This window comes from Hippoglossus stenolepis, chromosome 21, assembly GCF_022539355.2.
Source record: "Hippoglossus stenolepis isolate QCI-W04-F060 chromosome 21, HSTE1.2, whole genome shotgun sequence".
NCBI classification, from domain to species: Eukaryota; Metazoa; Chordata; class Actinopteri; order Pleuronectiformes; family Pleuronectidae; genus Hippoglossus; species Hippoglossus stenolepis.
Genome location: NC_061503.1, coordinates 12,624,990 through 12,645,699, shown reverse-complemented (window position 1 = coordinate 12,645,699; position 20,710 = coordinate 12,624,990). Strand labels below are relative to the sequence as shown.

At 42.7% G+C, this 20,710-nt stretch overlaps 1 protein-coding gene across 3 annotated transcripts in view; it reads right to left on the bottom strand.

Moving 5' to 3' along the window:
* Positions 1-1,227: 1,227 nt before the first annotated feature.
* pald1a (phosphatase domain containing paladin 1a) overlaps positions 1,228-20,710 on the bottom strand; it is a 46,371-nt gene continuing 26,888 nt past the window's right edge. For all 3 annotated transcript variants that reach the window (XM_035146297.2, XM_035146299.2, XM_035146298.2), the window contains 2 exons: positions 10,513-10,668; positions 1,228-2,961 (listed from right to left, as the gene is read on the bottom strand). In XM_035146297.2, coding sequence (XP_035002188.2) covers positions 2,812-2,961; positions 10,513-10,668 — 306 coding nt within the window. In that variant the 3' untranslated portion in view covers positions 1,228-2,811. The remainder of the gene's footprint in view (positions 2,962-10,512; positions 10,669-20,710) is intronic.

Sequence of the window (20,710 nt, the reverse complement as noted above, 5' to 3'; positions counted from 1 at the left end):
GACTACCGGCACCGTGCCGTCTCTCCAGAGCAGCTCTCTCTCTCTCTCTCTCTCTCATCTGCAGAGGGAAGCTTTTCACATGAAGTTCATTACATCCCCTCTCGGCGCTCGCCTCTCAATGCCGCTCTTTGTCCGCCGTAATCTCGGGATCCTTCAGAACCGCTAGCTTGAGTTTCACATTGGGGAGTATCTCTGCGAGTTTGGAAGGGATTTCAAAGGCGAGGGGCCGCTATATCATCCAAGCATGGTCCTCATGTCCTGGGCTTATCTTGACCCGGAGTCAAGTTGGCCACATGCTGCAACTGAATAGCCCGTCTCCATATCCGCATGTTGTTTTAACCGATTTGTCTACGTCGGTAGAGTTGGGAGAAATTCACAAACACACATACACGTGACTTGACCTAATATATCTCACAGGCACCGTCAGCCCCGTAAAAAACGAGGGATAAAGCCGCTCATAAACTGAGACGATGGTGAAAGGAAACAAGTGCAACTAACTATAAAAAAAGGTCCGTTTCAATCCAGACCACTTGGTTTCCATTTACAATAATCCAGGATAGGCCGTGGTGTGATAAAATCCTAACAACTTCCGCGCTCCTCGAGATAAGCCTGCTATGCACTTACAAGACGGGAAGTGATCTGGGATATCAGCCTTTCAAAGCGGGGCCGCCGAAGCCAAGTGAGCTTCACTGATGTCCCCCGGTCGGTGGGTTTTAATCCCCACACAGGCCGCCATTCTTGACAAGAGTGACCTTCTTTCTCTTTTTAATTAAGACGTTACCTGTCCACATCAAAAGGCAACTCAGATTAGTCGTTTGATCTGCCTAAGCTCTTTATTACTCTGCACGGAACACGTGAAGATCTCGGCCCAACAATGAATTATCTGTTTTGGGTGCAAGTGTAAGCTGCCTGATGTTCATAAACTCCTCCGCTCTCCGAGACAGCGAGAGCGTCCAGATATGCGAGCGCTCCTCAGCAGTGGAGCAAAAAAAAAGAAGATGTGGAGATAAGGAGGAAAAAGAAAGGAAGCGGAGGAGGGAAGAGACAATTATTCTGGCTCCGTCGCTGACTCGGAAACTTCAATGAAACAGTGCACAGGGGAGGCCTGTGTGCAAAATATCCACAGTCAACCCGCCCACACTTTAAAATCCAAATCCTTGACACAGATGGATCAGTTTTATTTTCCTCCTTATAAAGTGAAGTGATACCAAAAGCAGACACGGGCTGTTAAAACTATTCAAATTATTTTATTTTAACCCCCCTGCCCCCAAAATCAGAAAAAAAATGGCAGATACAGGGAATAAAAGATTACACATGAAGAGTTCCCCTGTTAGAAAAATAAAAAAAAAGTTAAATTAAGAGCATAGCTAAGACATTAAGGTGTTAATACAACCTGCACATGAGTCTATAAAACATATTCAACTTCCATTTCATTAAAAATCATCAGAATCGTTTTGCTCAATTAGTCGGGATCAGTTATGTACAGTGGAAATGATGTGATGAAATGAAGAAATCTGAATGGTTTCTGGTTTTAAGGCAGGATTCATTCTGTTTTTACAGCAGACGTGAAGCTACAAGTTACTAGTGGAATAAAGAATAATAAAAAAAACTAATAGAAAAGTTAGGACATGTAAAAAAAAATGCTGCCCAGGAAAAAAAAAAAGAAATCTTGAAAATGTAGACATGCTAAACAACTGGCATGTGTTGAATAAAAGCAACCTGCTGCCTTGTTTATCTTACAATACAATGACAATATAACTTATTGTCCTGTACAGTTAATCATGCTTCATATACCCTTTTTATAAAAGGTAGCTTTATCATGTAATCATCAATCAACACCAACTGTTTTCTTTAAGTCAGGTATTTGCAGGCTTGGCCTTTTGCAACTATTCATTTTGACAGTCAGACGTATAATTTGATTCAAGCTGACGAATCGGTGATGTCCCAGAAAATGAAGCCATTTACAGAAGTAGAGTCTGCGAGAGCCGAGCTGATTAAAAGGGAACTCGGCTAGTTTTTTTACACATCAAGTCTGTGTACAGGTTTTTGGGAGAACTAGCGAACACCTGAATGTCTCACAGAACTGTGAGCGGTCAGGTGGCATCGTGGGTAATGTAGGATTTAATGTAGGAAGAATATGACTTGAAAGGAATCTCAGAAAATGATGTATTATTCTGTTCAGGTAACACTGTGAATACAAAAACACATTTACAGCTTTAAAGAAGAATCAAACTTACATAACAACGTTCCTGACATGCTGCATTGTTAGTACCTGACACATGAGAATTCAAAGAAACAGGCACAACAGACGGACTCCTTACTGTTGTCTCACTGTGACAAAACAAACTCAAGGACACGAAAAACAACTGTTCGTATGTACACAGAGTGGTTGTCTTGAAAACATATTTGAAATCAGGTCGGACAAAGAAAGGAACAGGGTTCAGGGAAAATATCAGATCACAAAAAGCAGTTGCGACATACGGAACTTGCTCCTCTCCTCCACAAACTTTTGTCTCGGTAAAACAGAAGTTCAGAAAAAAACGAACTCATTTTAAAGTCGATTTGAAAAAAGCGACATAAATATTAGTCAAGTCTATGATCTAGCATTGGAAAAAGGCACAAATATCGACAACTAAAAGTAACAGTCTAAAAACACTTAACAAGAGAAGAACAGTAAAACAAACCATAGATGAAATGAAGATATGCATTAACACAGGGGTAAATATAGAAGTTGGGACAATGTTACTGTAAAAATGTCTTTTATTCTGAAAAGCACAGTGCTGCTCTGGTGCCTTTCGCAGTGATCCTCTCTCAGATGAACTCCCCTCGGAAAGGAAGTGAGTGAATGTTTTGCCGTTGCCAGCGGCAGCGCAGCCGGGCCAGCTGCGAGTCCCTCGGGTTCTCAAACTCGGAGAAGGCCAGCTGGTTGAGGATGTCATAAACTCCGGCCCTGGCAGCCACCTACCGCGGGAAATACACGAGATGTTAATGAAAATGCGACACAGCCGGCCAAGTTTTCTTTTTTAATTGATCCATCATGACCACACGAATGCTTCGAGTGCCACTTTTTCAGAGTTGAAACATGTTATCTGATGGTTTTCTTACACATGCAGCTGTCGCACTGGAACAATAAGAATCTGCTGAGGGTTTGGACACAACAGGAAGTGGTGGAAGAGGTATTCAAATATTCCACTTGTATAAAAATACCGACACCACAGTGTAAAAATATCATATTATAAAGAAAAACCCTGGAATAACAAGTTAACTTAAAGTGGCAGAGAGTGTAAGTTGAGAAAGGAGGGTCTTAAGTTGCATTGTGGGAATTGTAGGATCTATGAATATTTCAGGTTTTGCTGCTTGGATTTAATTCTTCTTCTTAAAAATGTGTCTCATCTAAGTTCTAGACTAGGAGCAAAACTTTAACTGTGTAAAATATAGTTTTACTCAAAAGGAAAAGAAGCTTTTTTAACTTTTTTTCAATTAATAAACAAATTGTTTTATCAATAAAATGTCAGAGAATAGAGCAACATGCTTATTACAAGTGACACAGTGTAGAAGGAGATGTGGAATTGATTGTGTTGTTTGACCAAATCCATAATCCCAAAACATTCCATTTACCAGAACAGAAAATTGTTAAATCATCACATTTGAGAACCTCGAACAACCAAATATTAGAATTTGTCCTTTGTAAAAGACTCGATCGATTACTCGATTAAAGCTAGGGTTGGTAATCCTGGAAAAACTACTGAGAGCAGGGTACACTTAAAATATGCATCCAATACATACGTCAGCCAATCATTTCATTTGGTGTGAATTAAAATGATTGGTCCTGTTTGTCTCAAAATTGCAATTCAAACAATATGTCAGTGAGCACCTACACTGTGAAATCCCACTTTCCCGTGATATATTGGCGATGTTTCTTATGTAGCAACAGGTTTTACTCAGGCAGATGTTTTTTTATTAAGCCGTGTGTGTTTTGTGTGTAAAATCTTAATCCACCACTTACTTACTACAGCAGAAAGTTTGGTGGAGGAAAAAGGAAAAATGTTCCAAATTGCACAGCGGCCGCAAGAATTTCTCACCATGTGCTGCTGAAAGTATGAAAGGAATCAAGCGCATCATCCCACAGGAGTTTCATATTGTAGAGCGTATTATTTTGTAGGTGTAAATAATAAGTACAGTTAACGGAGCCTGTGCCAAAACATGAAGAACTGAAGGGGCAGCTGATCAGAGGGTTGAGGGTTTGATCTCTGGCTCTTCCTGTGCACAAGTGTTCTCGAGCATGACACTGGTCTGTGAGCGAATGGGTGCATGAGAGGAGAAAAATGCTTTGGATAACAGTGCAACATAGAAATATGATGCAATTGTAAATTGGCTTAATGTATGAGCCTCTTTGTGTGTGATGAACAATCACAGGAGGCACAAATTAACCTAAAACCTAAAAACCAACCATCAGTATTGTATTGAAGTGCTGTAAAGGGGCATTGACACAGCACCATGGACACAGTGCATGTTATTCCGTTTCTGTGTCTGAGTCATTACTGAATGAATGAGAACAGAGAGCTACATGATTAGCTGCCTCTCGGGAGAGATAGTTCAGCGTTCTAGTTAACACCAGGTCACGCTGACTCATGGTCTGCTCCGGAGCGGCTGATGGGAAGCACCAGGGACAACCAGGAACATCTGGCCATAAAGCCAAACAATACAAACAAATACATACAAGCCCCACAGAATCTTTAAAAGCTCGCATACACCAATTAAAAGGTGCCAAGGAAACGAGTCCGGATCGCGATGCTCAGCCTCTACGTTCCATTAAACGGGAGACGGGACGCTAAGAAAGTCATGTTTATTCATTTCTATTGATCCATGTGTTGGTTTTCACATCACAGGCCATTTAAAGGATTCCAGCTCATCCTCGAGGCGCAGCATGCAGGAAAGTTCAGTCTCGCTGCTTGGAATCAGTGCGGAACGATGCTGCGCCATCAGCTGTTGGCAAGTTTGACCCCTTGAAGGGAATCAGAGAATGACTCAGTTGAGGTAACGTGGCTGAAAAAGCTTTGCCAACTTCTCCTCTCTTTTCCCTCCTCTCCTTGGGCAGTCAAAGAGTCTGAAAATGTTTAAACATCGGGGTGAATAACTTGATGGAGGCATACTTTCAAACTAGATGAAGAATGAAGAGTATGACTGTGGTTGTACTCCTGAGGCTGTGAGGTCATCCTGTATGAAGTGCCGCTATAAACGCACCCTCAGGTTGAATGCAGGGGAAGACATGCTGGAACAATGAACAAAAATAATAGTATCAAGATACCCCTTCCACTGCAGTGATTATAGCTTAGCTGGCCAGCTTTGTGCAGGAATAAATAGAAGGCACCACAGAGTGGCCTCTAGATCACCTACTCGCTGACCATGCAAAATCAAAAGTTGCAATAGATATCATTTAGCTTTTATCAGACATGCACTGAACTCCACACATTTTCACCGAAAGGAGCTGTGTGTGAAAACGAAAATGTCGGTTGCTGCAGAAATCTTGCAGAATTTGCTTTCCAGTCCCCCTCGCAAAATATCTCATCCATGTACAAGACACAGAGGAAGATGTTAACTTAAAATGACGAGAGCTTTTGACGAAAGTGGCCGACACTGGTGTCGACGAACAAATAGATGTTTTCCTCGGAGGAATTCACATTTCACATCCTACGTCCAGCAGCTAAAGGAGCCAACTCTCACCTGAACATTCGGGACAATGCCTTGTTGTTGTGAACATGTCTGACCCCGACAGTATTCTGCAAAATGTCCGAGCACAATTTTCAGCACATTGTCCAGAGCTCCTGTCTGAAAACAGCTTTGGAGACCTTTGCTCAGACCCGTGTGGTGTCTCATTCTCAACAAATGGATTCTCATGTCTTTACATCGGGTTTAAACAAATAAATTAGAAAAAAGCACTTATGTACCGTTCAGTTCATGCATGTTTGATGTTTGATGTTTGATGTTTTCCTGGAAAGCTACCAAGGGAACGAGTGAGTGGGAGCAGCGAAACCATTAGTCAGTGGACGTTAATCCCTGGAGAAACTCTGGATTTGCGCTGGTCACCAGGAGACTTAACCTGACTCATCTCCTCCACAGCCCAGCTGTCTAAATACAAGTCTGAAACAGTCACAGACACCAAAATCAATCTTTCTTTTCCATATCCGTGACGAAGAATAATGGCAAAACTTCCAGACTGACCTCTCACACCTTCTCATTAATCGGCCTGTATGTTTAGAATATTCCAAATATAGTTTCCTCATGATTTGCCTCCATTTCTTTTAGTTTTTTTTTACTGCAACACGTTTTCCCATCACCTCCTCTTTTTCTGACTGCAGACCAACGTTGCCAATATGTTGCGTTACCCTGACAACGGCTGTCATGTCAACAATCCTCATCTCCATACTTTCTTAATTTCAGATTTCCAAGTGTAATTCTTGGTTTTAGTTATTTTTATATATCTATGACTCTGGTCCGTTTTAATGCTAGATATGAAGATACACTGTTAAAAACACAGAAAAGAGTCGAAACAAATCGGATCTTTCAGGGCACATCTCTGAATTCAAAGTGAAATAAAAAAAAAAAGCCTTCAACTTGTTGGTGCCCAGCGACAAGCATACGCAGGGATTTGTATTTCATGCTGCATCCAAGGAATCGCAAGCGGCAAAACTCATTAGCCGGCCGGAGCGGGGGCAGCGGCGGAGTAGCGAGGAGGCGCTGGTTGTCCCCACAATCTGCTATCTCAAAGGCTGCACATACTTGGCCGGTGCAGGGGGACAGGGAGGCCTCTGTGCCACATATCAAAACAGCTGGAGTGACTGATAGGGTGCCTCTCCTGCAGGCATCTGTGGTATGCGCTGTACACAAGTCCTGCCATTGTGTGAAAGGCCACGTTTTGGATTAGCAAACATGGATTTCAATTCCAATAACTCCTCTGATGTCTCTGCTCTGATCTCACTACATGGCCCCGAGGCAACGTGCCCTAATGACGCCGGGGACAATATTTGTCCAGCGTGCGCACAATGCGGTCAGAGGCACTATTTACTTGAAAATATACATTCTGTGGCAATTAGCAACTTTGATTCTGCAGCAAAACAACGCAAAAACACATGAATCCGCGGTTTAAACAATTGGGATGAACAGGAGCAAAAAAAGAGAAATAGATCGGAAGCACGGCATCAGCTGGCTCCCGCTGTGCATGACTGGAAACGCTGTCGAGATCAAATTAGTCCATGCACACACACACACACAGACACACACATGCATCAGCCCGTGCAGGATGCAGGGCAGACTGTACTTGTCAGATGTGGCTGGTTGTGTAACCGCGGCTTCAAATGCACAAGCAGTGATGGTGACCCTCGACCGCTGCCTTTGGCGTTGCAGCTTGTCATTGATGATCCAGCCACGGTCACTGGTGATAGGCTTAATGATTGTGCCTCTGGGTTGGTTGGGTCAGATTGGTTGGGCTGCTGCCAGATCCGGGTGCAACTGGGCCAGTAAACACATCGTAATACTGATGGCAGTGGGGGGGTCAAATGTATCACAGTCTGTATATCACAAGGCTACAATTTATATATATATATATATGTTGTATAATGTTCTTTAAGCAGAAAATTGGTTTGGTGGGAGTGTTCTCACATGAAGATTAACAGATCAACAGCCTTTTGTTTTATTGACTGTATTCTTTTTATTAGTATTTATTTGTTCAGTTTTTAAAAGGTGCTATCTAAAAAAGTTAGCATTATTATTATTATTGTTATAATATAATAATAATAACACAACACAGGATCCACGCACCCGCAGCAGAGTGAAGCAAAAGGTGCATGAAATAAACAAAGCCAACACGTTGGAGATCACAGCTGGGGTCAACATCTCTGCTCTCTCTTCTCCTTCAGAATCGCTCGTGGCATCAAAAAATCCATCAGAATAAAGATCTCTTCAGGATGACACCTAATCCTAATGTCAATGAGAAAGGTTTTCGACAGCAACCGTCGAAAATCGAGTTCTACCTTTTTACAGGCACAGCATAACTGACGGTCATTGTGTGGTGAGTAACAAAATGTATTTTAATGGTCTGGCCAAAGGGATAAATAATTCAAACTTGGATCCATGCAGCCTTTTCACTTTATTTTCCCTCTTTTGGTCAGTTGAGCAGAGAATTGTCCGGGTGGAGCAGTACGGTATATTTATCTTTTCCGTGCTCAACACTTATCTGTGCTATTGCTACTTTGCACTGCATTTCAAAGAGATGGCCTGTCAATCAATCAGTGTCTTGGCTGCGCTGCTCACTACAAACAAACCACTGCTGCTGCTGCAGGACGTGACGCTGACATTTGAGCGGTGTGCACTTCGGTGATGCAAAGCCATTAACGGTATTTATACAGTATATACACTGTATACATTCACAGCATGTGTCCGCCTTAATGGTCATGCTATGTAATCACAAAATCCTGGGGTTTGAACAAATGGCCAGGGAGATTTCTCACGCGTCACCTCACAGCCACCAGCCCCAGACTCACACTATTTCTCACTGTGTACCCTATACACTGGAAATATACACAGCAGAGAGCGGGTGTAAAGTAAGAAATTATAGATTACGTAAGGGCTGCAAGTTCAGACATCCACTCGCTTTCACTGACAATGTAACAGCTTACTCCAGCTGTAGGTGCAGTTTGCTCGCTGTGAGCTCCATGTCAGGTCTCCGGTAATTAAGGGAAATTGGATTGAATTCATCCAGCAGCTCCATCATATGTTAACCATGTAACACAGGCAGGATATTCATGTGATAGGTTCTTCACAGCAGTTACCGGGGCACCTCCAGCCAGTATCCGGCGCATTTGAATATCCGACGTCATCAGCTACTGTATGTGGCCAGACGTCAACCTCTGGCACCAGCCTAGTCGGTTGTTAATTAAACTTCCTTACAGTGAGTGGAGAAAGTCACTCTTTATATAATGTGCTACAAGTCTAACAGAGCAAAAAGTCAAACTAAACTCTGTGCAGTGGTTCGCTCCTGTTCACATAGGCCTTGTTTTTCTTCTTTTTGAGAGCAAAGATAGGCTTTCGTTTCTTATTTCTCCACTTACCAATTAATTCAAACTCAAAAATTAGCTCCCATCTACCTGTCGTTCTGATAGAATTCAACTCACGCAGCACAGGGACACTGGCCAGGAGATAACGTTGATATTATGTTGATGTATACGTATGATATTATGTGTTTTCTGTTCCCTGCTTCACGGCACAGCGTTCTTGGCCTCGGTGTGCACGCCTGCATTTTCTCATGGCATAACTGTGCCATTAGAGTCACTCTGATGCACCACATATATTTGCTATTCATAACAGGAAGAAAATGCACCGATTGACCGCACATATTTCTGTGACAATTGTTTTCACAGCCATTGTTCCAGTCTATCTTGAAATTCCACGTTGTGTTTTCCTCTGAGTTCATTCCACCTCAATAAAGACAAAAAATGCGAGAGATGTTCATTTTGTGATTTCCAAACATTCCGGCTTCTTCACGCCGTCTGCTCGCGAATAAGTATAGAAAATGGCGGTGAAATTGCCCGACTGAAGTCCAAAATGTAACTTGCTTGTTTGCTTTCATCCGCTCTTAAACGTTTAGACAACCAACAGAAATGTAATTATTCAGCCTGAAGTCAACACATGTGAGAGGCTGTGCTGAGCCTCACATCTTTTAATTAAAACCAAATGTATATGAATGAGGAAGAAAAACACAATGTACATTGTGTGTGGGCTGCGGCTTCAACAGGTCCTCCTCCTGCCAAACTGCTTATTTACCCCGACGCGCGTTTAGCATATTGCAACATACAGTGCATTTTAATTGCAGTGTCTGTGTGTGTGTGTGTGTGTGTTTGTGTTGGGTACCACTTACAGACTACTCATTTGTTTGGAATGCACATAAATTCTCCACTTTACTGTAGGGGCACAGGTGGCCGAACGATTAATGTACCCACGGAAACACAGAGACGAGACATTGTGAAGAACCCGGCTACAATAGAACCAGCTTGTAAATTCCTGGAGGGAAAATCTAAATAAAACGATAGTAACCAGTTCACAATGTGAACAAACTGAGTGTGAACACTGTCAGTCATTCCCTGTTTCTGTTTTCCATTAACTATGGACCCATCAATACTGTCAGGGCTGTTCTTATATTTGTGCTTCAAACAAAGAGGTTATGTTGTCAGCCCCGACGTGGAGGTTTTTCTACAAAACATTCCTTTAATGAGGTGTTTTTTTTCAGGCTTTTCAGTGCAGCTTGATTGACGTCAAGGAGACTGTTGGGCCTTACTGTACGCGCTTCACTGAGTGCCATTCTGGTTCCAAAGACATTTCAAGGAGTAATTATCAACAGCATCATCTCTATCTAGACTTACATCTGATGGAATTGTAATTGTGAAACAATTCATCACAGAGAGTGGTTTATAGAAAACAAGTAGAAACCAGTAGAAGTGGAGCAGTACGATCCTTTACCTGTTCCATCCAGAGAGTGAAGGAGCGCTGCCAAGAGTCTTTCTTCTCTAGATGCAGGTATGTGTTGAAGAGGATGAGGTAAATGTAGCGTTCCAGGCACTGCAGGCTCCTCAGCAGCAGCTGCTTACACTCCTTCTCCGTCTTACCGCTTTTAATCTAAGAAAAACAGGTAAACAAAGCTCTGTTGGTGTTTGAATTGAGCCCAACACATTTTCCCCCATAAAGCAACAGCTGCCGGCAGCATGGTCACTTTTTAAAGTGTTTACACTGTGCACAGTATGAGAAACTGGGCAGGCATATGTGCTGCTTCTCTTGCACTGTGACTCGTTAAAACAGTTTCTAACTGCTTGCTGCAATGTGTGTTTGCATCCCCTTGGCCTTTTTTGACATTTTATTCATCACAATATATCTACAGAGGTTTTCCAGGTCAGACGTGTTCACAACAGCAAAATCTTCATGTTTACAGCACATCCACACCGGGGTCTGCCCTGATCATTACAAGCCCTCAAATCTTGTTGACATTTTCTTCAGTCCTGAGACATTTGTATTCTTTGAGTTTTTACCAGTTTTTCTGTCTCAAGTGGACGTGTGATGACATTTGTGATTTGTCTTGATTGGGGAATAACCCCAGAAAATGTACTGCTCAACTGACATTCGCGTATTTTTGTTCCATAATGGATCTTTTCAGGAGAAGCAGCTTATCTGTATCTAAATCAAACATAAATAATGGGAAATGTTTTATTTGCAATAAAACAAACAAGGACAGACAAGAAATGTGAGCGAGGGACGTTGTGAAATTGCTCCATTCAATTTAAGTGCAGCAACTCACAGAAAAATAGCACATGAATGTGTTCCCTGGGACTAAACCAAAAACAAATCCCTTGAAAAGTGCACGACCTAAACCTCCAGCACACTGCACTGACATCTGTTGCTGCTAATTAACTAATGTATAAACTGGCCCAGCACCACAACAACAACACGACAACCCATTCATTATGAAGCAAATCATGTCATATTGTGCAATACAATCAATCACTCTAGCTTTTCTCTCCCCCCCCTTCTTTTGTTGCATTAATCGCACAGTGACAGGCGGCGTTTGAAGACATGTGTGGCCGCTGAGATGTGAGTTGTTTTCAGCTTATATAACATTCTCATTCCTGCTCTGTGGTTCTCCTCCATCCTAATCCCCACCTCCCCCCTGCCTGCATGGACATTATTTACGCTTAGCACCAACATAACATTAGTCGCCCTGAGGCCATCAGCTCCACCAACGAAGGGCCCATGTCCTCTAAAGTGCAAACTGGGTAGCAAACACATTTTGAGTCCTGTGCCCAAAGCTTTGACTGATCTGACCATGACAATACACACACACACACACACACACACACACACACACACACACACACACACACACACACACACACACACACACACACACACACACACACACACACACACACACACACACACACACACACACACACACACACACACACACACACACACACACTACCAGTGCACTTGGAATCTACATCATTTTCTTTGGAGACTCAGACACGTTCTGTGGGACGGCCGTGACCTGAGGTGAAAACATGTGCCAGACTTGAAAAAGATCACTCAAGGTGTTCCTGAGATGCTGCGTGACCAACAAGACCAAAAACGATGATTTGTACGGTCACCGTGACTTTGACCCTATCGTACTATTTCATCTCTTCTCCTCTTTCATGTGCTGAGGAAACCCATTCAGTGTTTCCCACAGGTTGTGAATTTGCTTGTTGTGGTGGGTGGCACGTTCTGTCGCGGTGTGACCTGCAGAGAATCATGCAGTTTAGAGGGGAACAGCGTAAACCGGATTATAGGCGGCTGCACACGGAGTAGACTTCACCACCTCGGTTAGCGCATGCAACCCAGACAGGTGTGTGCCCAGACATTTGATTGAAGAGTGAAGTGAGGCGTTCTGATATCGATTCGATTTCCACCACACTGTGGAACAACAGAACACCCTTCAAGTGCAAGTTCACCCGAGGACTGGTTTCTGTCATTTTAGGTAGTTCTTGTAGTTTGTCATAGTGCTCATTTTCACGGTGCCTTTAGATAGTTTAGTTATTCGTTGCCATAAAAAACAGGGTTAATATGTCACATGATCCCTGAGACTGACTCGCAATTGGTCAAGCGTGTGTATCAGCGGGACCTTTATATCGCGGACCCATCCACTCATCGCTACAGCACTCCAGACTCCAAATGCGCAAGATGGCCGTGTTCATATACAGGATATTTGGGCTCGTTTTCTGGATAATTGGAGGAAGTGGAGACATGTCATCCATCTTTACATACAGTCTGAGAGACGCACTCATCAGCAACTATTGATCCACACCACCATCTCACTATCTGTTTTTCCTATCTGCCTTCAGAAAAAAAACTATACATGCATTTCTGCTAAAAACCAGCAGAATGTTGAATAGCTTCTAGCTGCAAGCAATCAGGATCAATAGCAAACTGTGCCCCTGTGCCAGCATTGAACTGACAACTGCACCATAATGAACAGGGTTGCAGTTTAACGGACTGCGTTTCACTTTAAAAGCACTATGTTGAACTACACGTATATTTTTGTATCCTTCCAGTTTTAGGGCTGTGGGTTGGAAGGAAGGACATTTTTCGTTTTTTTTCGTTGCCAGTGCAGATACATAAAGAAAATGTCAAACTACATCCTGATATCTGAAGCAGCACCAAGGTGAGAGCAGGAAGGTTTTCATCAATGTGAGGCATAGGTGTCGAGATATTTTCCCTGTTATTTTTTTTCTGCTTCGAGCCTTGAGCACTTCCAGGCATCAATTGACCAGGCCTGACATCCAGCTGTGTGTCTGGGTGGCGGAGCGTGGATTGAATAAAGTGTATATTGGAGTTAAGAGGAAGTAACAAGTCAGCTCAGACAAAGTACAGCTCATTGCACGGTAAGAAGGACACCTCACACTGTCGCAAACTGTTGTTGTTGCATTGGCATGAACAACTTACTTGCTTGTGGTCTTTTTTTAAAGGTTTAAAAAGCATATTTAAAGGTTATCTACTCCCAGTTTTTCGCATGTAGGGGAAGTACATTAAAGGCTAGAGACTGCCACAGAAAAAATAATAAAAGCTTGCAAAGTAGGTGGGCTAGCACTCAAGGTAATTTGAAATGTGCACATTGCAGCATAATACGATCATTCCAGGGCTGAATGACGCAACAGAGAGGGGGGGAGTAAGTGGGGTTTCCTGTCCATTCCCAAACAGCCGTGGTCGGATCCCAGTTTTCCAAGCATCTGCAGCAGAGTGGAGGAGAAACTACTACTACCTAGGCAAACAATGGATGTGCTGTCTGTTGTCCGTCAACTCTGCCAGGGCACAGAGGGGGAAAGGAACCACACACACCCCTAACTTTTCTCAATCTCTCTCAGTTAACATCGGCCACAGTGGAAAGGCAGGGAAAACGCCGGTGAACCCGATCTCCCTTTGCGCCCTGCACCCCCAGGGGTCTTTCAGCATTTCATCTCTTAGCCTGAAAATCCACAGTGCCAAAGCCTGGCAGCTATCTTTGCACAAGCCACAGCCGAATACTGAGCTCTCTCTCTCTCTCTCTCTCTCTCTCTCTCTCTCTCTCTCTCTCTCTCTCTCTCTCTCTCTCTCTCTCTCTCTCTCTCTCTCTCTCTCTCTCTCTCTCTCTCTCTCACGCAGATCAGTTTGCAATGATTACATAATTCACACCTCTAAAATCTACCGAACCCCATTTCTGCGGTTGCCTTCTGTCTGTCAACATCGACTAAGCCATGTGTGTGGTTGAGCGGCCTCTCGTGCACTCTCAGAAATTCCTCCAGAAAACAATGTTGGGGAAGATGTGGTGTAGAAGCAGAGCAAATTTCTTCCATTCCCTGTAGAGACAGCCTTGAAAGCGCTGGATTTGCATGGATTACATTTTCATTTGTACCATTCTGTACTGTGCTAATAATTATAATCCACTTTGGAACAAAAGCAAAAAAACGAGCACATGTTGCCAAAAGAATTTTAAATCTTGAAAATCGCTGGGGTTCGGTTTTTTTTTTAAAACTTAAAACAAAAAAAAGGGAAAGCTTCTGCTGAGGTGGTGAAGTAGCAGACAAAGAATTATCTAATGTCGCCCGGGCCTTTCAGCCACAAAGGAGGTGACTGGTCCGACCTTCTTCATTATCAAAGGTGAATACCATTTTTCAGCCAGCTGCTGAGGTGTAATAATGAAGCCACTCGGCTCTGCTCGGCCCTGAGTGGTACGGGAGGCTGCCCAAACACAGACCGCATACCATTGTTGAGAGTCCAGGAATGCTGGCTGGCTGCGCAGAGCTTCGAGCAAGGACAATATGAAATAGAGAGAAGACTTTGAGAAAAAGCGCCACGGCACACAAGTTCACGAGAGCACGAGAGTCAACTTTCTGCTAGACGCAGGGATGGAAAAAACCTTCCTTGAAATGAACTTTCCCTCAACACAAGCCCTTCAGATTAAAAGCCGCACTCCTGTGACATCAAAGCATTCATTGTGCATATCCAATGCTAATTTACCATTCAAGGTAATTAATCATCACCAAATCACTGTCATTAGATTCCGTGTATACAAAGAGACAGGAGTGTTTCAAGAGACTTAGTGGGCCCAGGCGAAAGGGAGCGGGGGGCCTACCTGAGTACAGATACCTTGGAAGATTAAGATTTTAAATGTTTTTTAGGTCGGGCTTGGCTAGTTTTTTTTCAGGCTGAGTCAGGTTGAGTTAGAAAATTACAGCCACACACTACATTCCGCTAAGATTAACAACAAAGAATAAACTCTATATATCAACTTTCGATCTTTTGGTCATGGTAACTGGTCCGGTAATGACCACAAACTGATATATACGTGCAGGTGAGTTTCACATCTCTGGAGTGAGATTTACTTGTTATTGTACGAACATGAGTGGTTCTCATTTAACATCTAAAAGTGTATCTGCCAAAACGCATAACTCTCCCTAAGACGCTAAAAGACTGAAAGCAGAAAGAAACAGCGAGCATGGATCTGTCCAAAAGTAAAACAAAAAAAAACACCTACCCACACCTCTAAACCTCAGTAATTAACATTTTACAACTCACTTGTTTATCCATAAAAAAACAACAAGTTGCATTGTTTAAAAACAAGTTGCGGTTTTATTGGCGGTTGTTGTGCTGAAGTGCTTCTTGGCCGAGAGTTGTGAACACCTCTCCACAGGAAGAGGAAAACCACAACTTACCATTCTTACACTTCGGTTTCTGCACAGATTAAAGAAACGAGATATAACGTGAGGCAGCCTCAGAGGTGTTGGTAGCCTGAGGTTAGCTACCCCCCCCCCTCGCCTCCCCTCGATTTCCAGTCTTTATTATAAACCAAGTAAACCATTTCCTTGCCTCCAGCTTCCCACAATATTGGACAGACATGGTGGCATCACTTCTCGCTAGGAAAGTCACCCTGTGGGCATCGTGGGCCAACTTTGATTGCACACAGGCACATACTCCGACACACAGTGAGGCTGGCAGCATTTCTCACTGACGTCAGGCAAAAGCGAAACTGAATTGTGGCGCCGTTGCCTTGCTCGCAGTATAAATTCACATTTACGAGCAATTCACAGCAGCATTGACCGGGCAAAATAGACAAAATCTGGATTTTTTGGCCAATAATCTAGTCCCAGTCCATCCCTGGTGTGAACGCATCAAGGACGCATTTGATATCTAATCACTCAGACCACATTAGGAGGTGGTCTGGGACAGATGTGGCCATAGTCTGGGTCCCACTGAGGACCCACCTGCCCAGGTGACGACCACTGACCCACTTTCAAATGTATTCAAATGAGTGGAATCCAATTACCTAGTAGAACTACACGCAGAGTGTCGATTAACTCACTCACCACAAATGTGCACAATGCACATTTGTTTCTTGAGTGAATCGGCTTTATTCTTCCTCCCTCGTATCCTTTTTGAAAGTGGAGATGGTACAGGCAGTGAAAGTTTTAGTTTATTTTTAGATTTGACTTGCGTGATCCAAGAACTTATTACTTTGCAGAAATAACTACATGTGATATCTGGACAAGCGCCACAGCCGCGCAGGTGTAGGTGTATTATGACATACTGTGAATCGCTCAATGTGATGAATGTCGTCTTGTGGTCATGGTGACATTCATACAAAAACACAGTCCAGCAGCTTGAAATAACGAGTTAGTGCTGTGAACCGCCACAAGTCTCTCTCCACGCACACACACACCCACACACACACCCACACAGACATGTCAGTCAATGCTGCTGGCTAGTGCTATTGATTTATCAAATCACTGACATTTTGATCACCAGGGTGTTTGAGGGCACTGGCAATTTCTGTCCATCTCTTGCGGTGAATCAAAGGGACAACCTCCAGGGCTGAAACAAAAATAAAATAACGCCAATGTAGAGGTTTTTTCGGATCCTAATATTTGGCTGAAGCATCTAAATCAATATGTCAGAGAGTGAGGTCACTCACTGCTTTGTTTCTCAGCATCTTTCCACAAAGCTGAGCCTCACAAACACTGAGCGCTGTCACCTGTAAATAAGTCATTTAAAATTAAAAGTTTAAAGTTTCTGGAAGGAGGGAATATGGGCCAAGGAAGAACCCATTAACTTTTGGAGCAGATTTGATTAAGATTCATACATTAAAAAAAACAAAAGATATGTATAGTGCTCATATCTGTAAACAGTTGAAATGTGGTGTATATCCAGTCAGGGTTATTTTTCAACAGGAAACAACCCAAGTTGTGATTTGAGGACATAAAGTAAAATTTTACGCAAATCAGTAAAATAAAAACAACGTGCCTAAGAGAAACTGTACTGTACTGTACAATCTAGATGTTTGTATTAAATGTAGCATAATAATATTTTTCAAAAAACAATTAAGTCTGGCTTATCCATGGAGAAAAGTAATATTGAATGGAGCCCCACAGTTTGATCCCTAAATGGTTGAGGGTCAAACCTTTCTGTGGGCTTCTGTGGGTGAGGGCTGCATGTGAGACGTGCACAGTATGGAGCGGTCCGTCTGCTTGACATATGGTGCCAATTACCTTCTGATGGGTTTGCCGAGGTAAAAAGGCCAATCCATATTGGCCCTTCCCACCCAGGTTTGCACAAGCAGCCATTCATCAGATTCTATGAGAACACCTCCCACCCAAATCCCAAACTAAACCCCAACCTGTCTGGAGTGGACAGGCAGCCTACACATGGCTCCCCGACTCAGTGAACAGACAACTCAAAGTCAAGTTTACAGTACACGCTGGTTTTAGGTAGGTTCATTCAAGTGGAACCAAACCAGGGCCCAACTGCAATCTTTAATACTGCTCTCCATCCAGGATGACTTTGGTACTAAAGAAGCCAAGTTATAGACTTTTGAGAGTTTATAACTTAATGAGTGTGTATTAAATACTTTTTTTTTTTTAAAGTGAGAAAGCAGTGAGAAAAAATGCTTAAAGTTAAAATGTTGCCTTTTGTATCACTACCTAACACAAACACATAAAATAGATTTCAAAATGTATTAGTAGATACATAAGTAGTTTGTACCTTTGTATTAATTTCTGTCCTTTGATGACGCAAAGAATGAAAATAACCTGGTGGCTACCACGTTTAGTAGCTTTAAACATTATAATAGAAACCTACGTATACGCTAAGATCTGGGTAATAACATACTTATGTAACAAAGCTGCTCGTCTAGTACGAAACTTCAAATTGTCTCCTCTAATTTCTTTTCGCAGGAAGTAATTTGACATTTCTTTTCTCCTTTTAAAATGTACAGTGCTATAATAGAGTTGGCCTATATACCTGTAAAATGTTGTTTACAGGTTATAAATGATGGAGCCATTTCTCTGCAGTGCTAAGAGCTGCAGCCTTTATTTTACAAATTATCACTTCAATTTTGCTGTGAGATATATTATAATGGTTTGAATTAAAACTACTAACGCTGGAGTTGTATTATATAAAATCTTTTAGCAATCTTCTTTGATGATAGGCCGGATGCTGAGTGTTAGCGTTAAAAGAAACATATTTCTTACATATTCCTCGGGGTTGCACGCACCTAACCAGCATGTGTACATTCAGCCACCCTGTCTGCCGTCTGCCAGTTTGGCCAGTAGCAATGCAAGTTACAGTTATGTTATATATCATCTGGTTTCAAGCTGCAGAGCTGATCTTCATGGATGGAGATAGTGCACGGACCTCCTTTTTCAAAAAGGGGCAGAGAAGACATGTAGCAGCCAGCGAGAGGAGGGGACGGAGATGCCTTTATGTTAATGGCTTCTACAGATTCCAATCCTCCCGTCTGTCTTTTTCCAGTTGCTCAGCCACACGACGCTGATTGAATCGTGAAGTCAAGGTTGAGGTGGAGTTTAGGGGCAAACTGTGTCAATTACATAGTGTATATAAGCCGATCTGCCACCAGCTAATCAGTCCAGATGTCTAACCAAACACAGATTTACCTTTCCTTGAATATATTATGTGACACAAAAATAAGAAAATAATACTCCAACACATTAAATGAAAGACAAATAAGCCCTGAAAGTAATCCAACATGGGGAATTGAAAAAAAAGGAATGTACAGTATAAAAATGGTTCATAGGCTTTTGGATTAGAAAAAGCCAAAAGACAGGCAAAGACACATCGCGTGTTCGGCGAGCGGAGATTACAAAAAGCCACAGCCACAGGAGGAGACGGGGCTCATCAACTTAGCCTACACAGAGACTGGAATATCTGCCCACATTAGCCACAAGCATTATGGTACATTCTGTACGTGCACATGCCTGGCAACAGGGACACGCCGAAACTCCAGCTGTGTATCAATCATTTACCGAGCTATCAAAATATTTCTGACTCTGGGGAATTTAAGTGGTATGTCTGCGAGCTACACATAATCAGACACTCAATATTTCAAAAACCCGCCAGAGTTCTTCTCATCAAATTTGTACTCTTGGCCACAAAGGACATTTCGAATCGATGCCTGTGGTTCAAATTCAGCCAATGTATTGAAAGTTGAATTTTATCTTGCGAAGGCACCGTGTCTTTCATGAGGAGCAGCTTGGTGAAACGCTTTGGTCCATGGGAAAATTCTTGAAATAGCTATGGATGCATTGCCATGGAATTAGGTACAGATATTCTTGGATGCCAGTGGAAGAACTCGCTCTAGCTCCATAAACAGGTCAAAATCTCAACACTCACGCTAAACATTACATAAATGGCAACAAATGTTAGCACACAGATTGCTTAAAACAGACACCATGCTCCTAAATTGCACCAAAAGGCTATTATACGTTTATTAATATTATTATGAACTAACTTGCTGCACAATCTTTGATAATCATCTCTTGACAGTAGGATTACAGTAAAGCATGGCCCAGCGCAAGTCCACCTGAGGTGAAGTGCAGCTTAGGCAAACATGGAACTAATTCTAATGATATAGAGCCAGGGCTCCTGGCATGCATATAGACTTCACTTTGAATAAGCCTGTCTAACATTTGAGTCACAGAAACAGCAACACATGGATTTCACCACCTGAGCAGCTGCCTGCGTCAATCTATGGAATGCGTTCGGGCCATGAAGCAATTTCATACTCACAAATAACTTGTGCAATGCAGTCTTTATCAGAATTTAAACACCCGGGATGTGTAAAATCTGTGTTATTATAATGATTTGATACCTGAATGCGGAAAGAAACCATGTTGTACTTGGTACTGGAAGAGAAAAAGTCATTTGACGAGGCAGCTCTGAATGTTCCTTTCGGTCTGTAAGAGTTGTTGGCACTTTGGGAGCAGTTATGGCGTCATTAACACTGGATTCATCTGTTGCTCAACTGTCCTCACGTATGAAACACAGCCTACTCGCCGGGGCATTACTGAAAGTGTGATTCCTGGAGCGACTCGGCCCAGTCACGACTCCTGCATATTCCACATGGCTGGCATTTAAGTCCCTTCACCACCGGGATTGTATTCCCGTAGGTATTTGTTCAGTGCCAGTAGATGGCTAGTGTGAAAGCTTAGACAAAGAAGGTGCACCTTTTGCTGGTGAAATGATTTGGGGCTTAGCAGGATCCAACGGATAGCATGACCACAGCCACTGGGGGCATGCTTAAACACTCATGCATGGTTTTGGAAGCAGTTATTCCTGGTCTGTGGGCCTCGGGCAATGACAG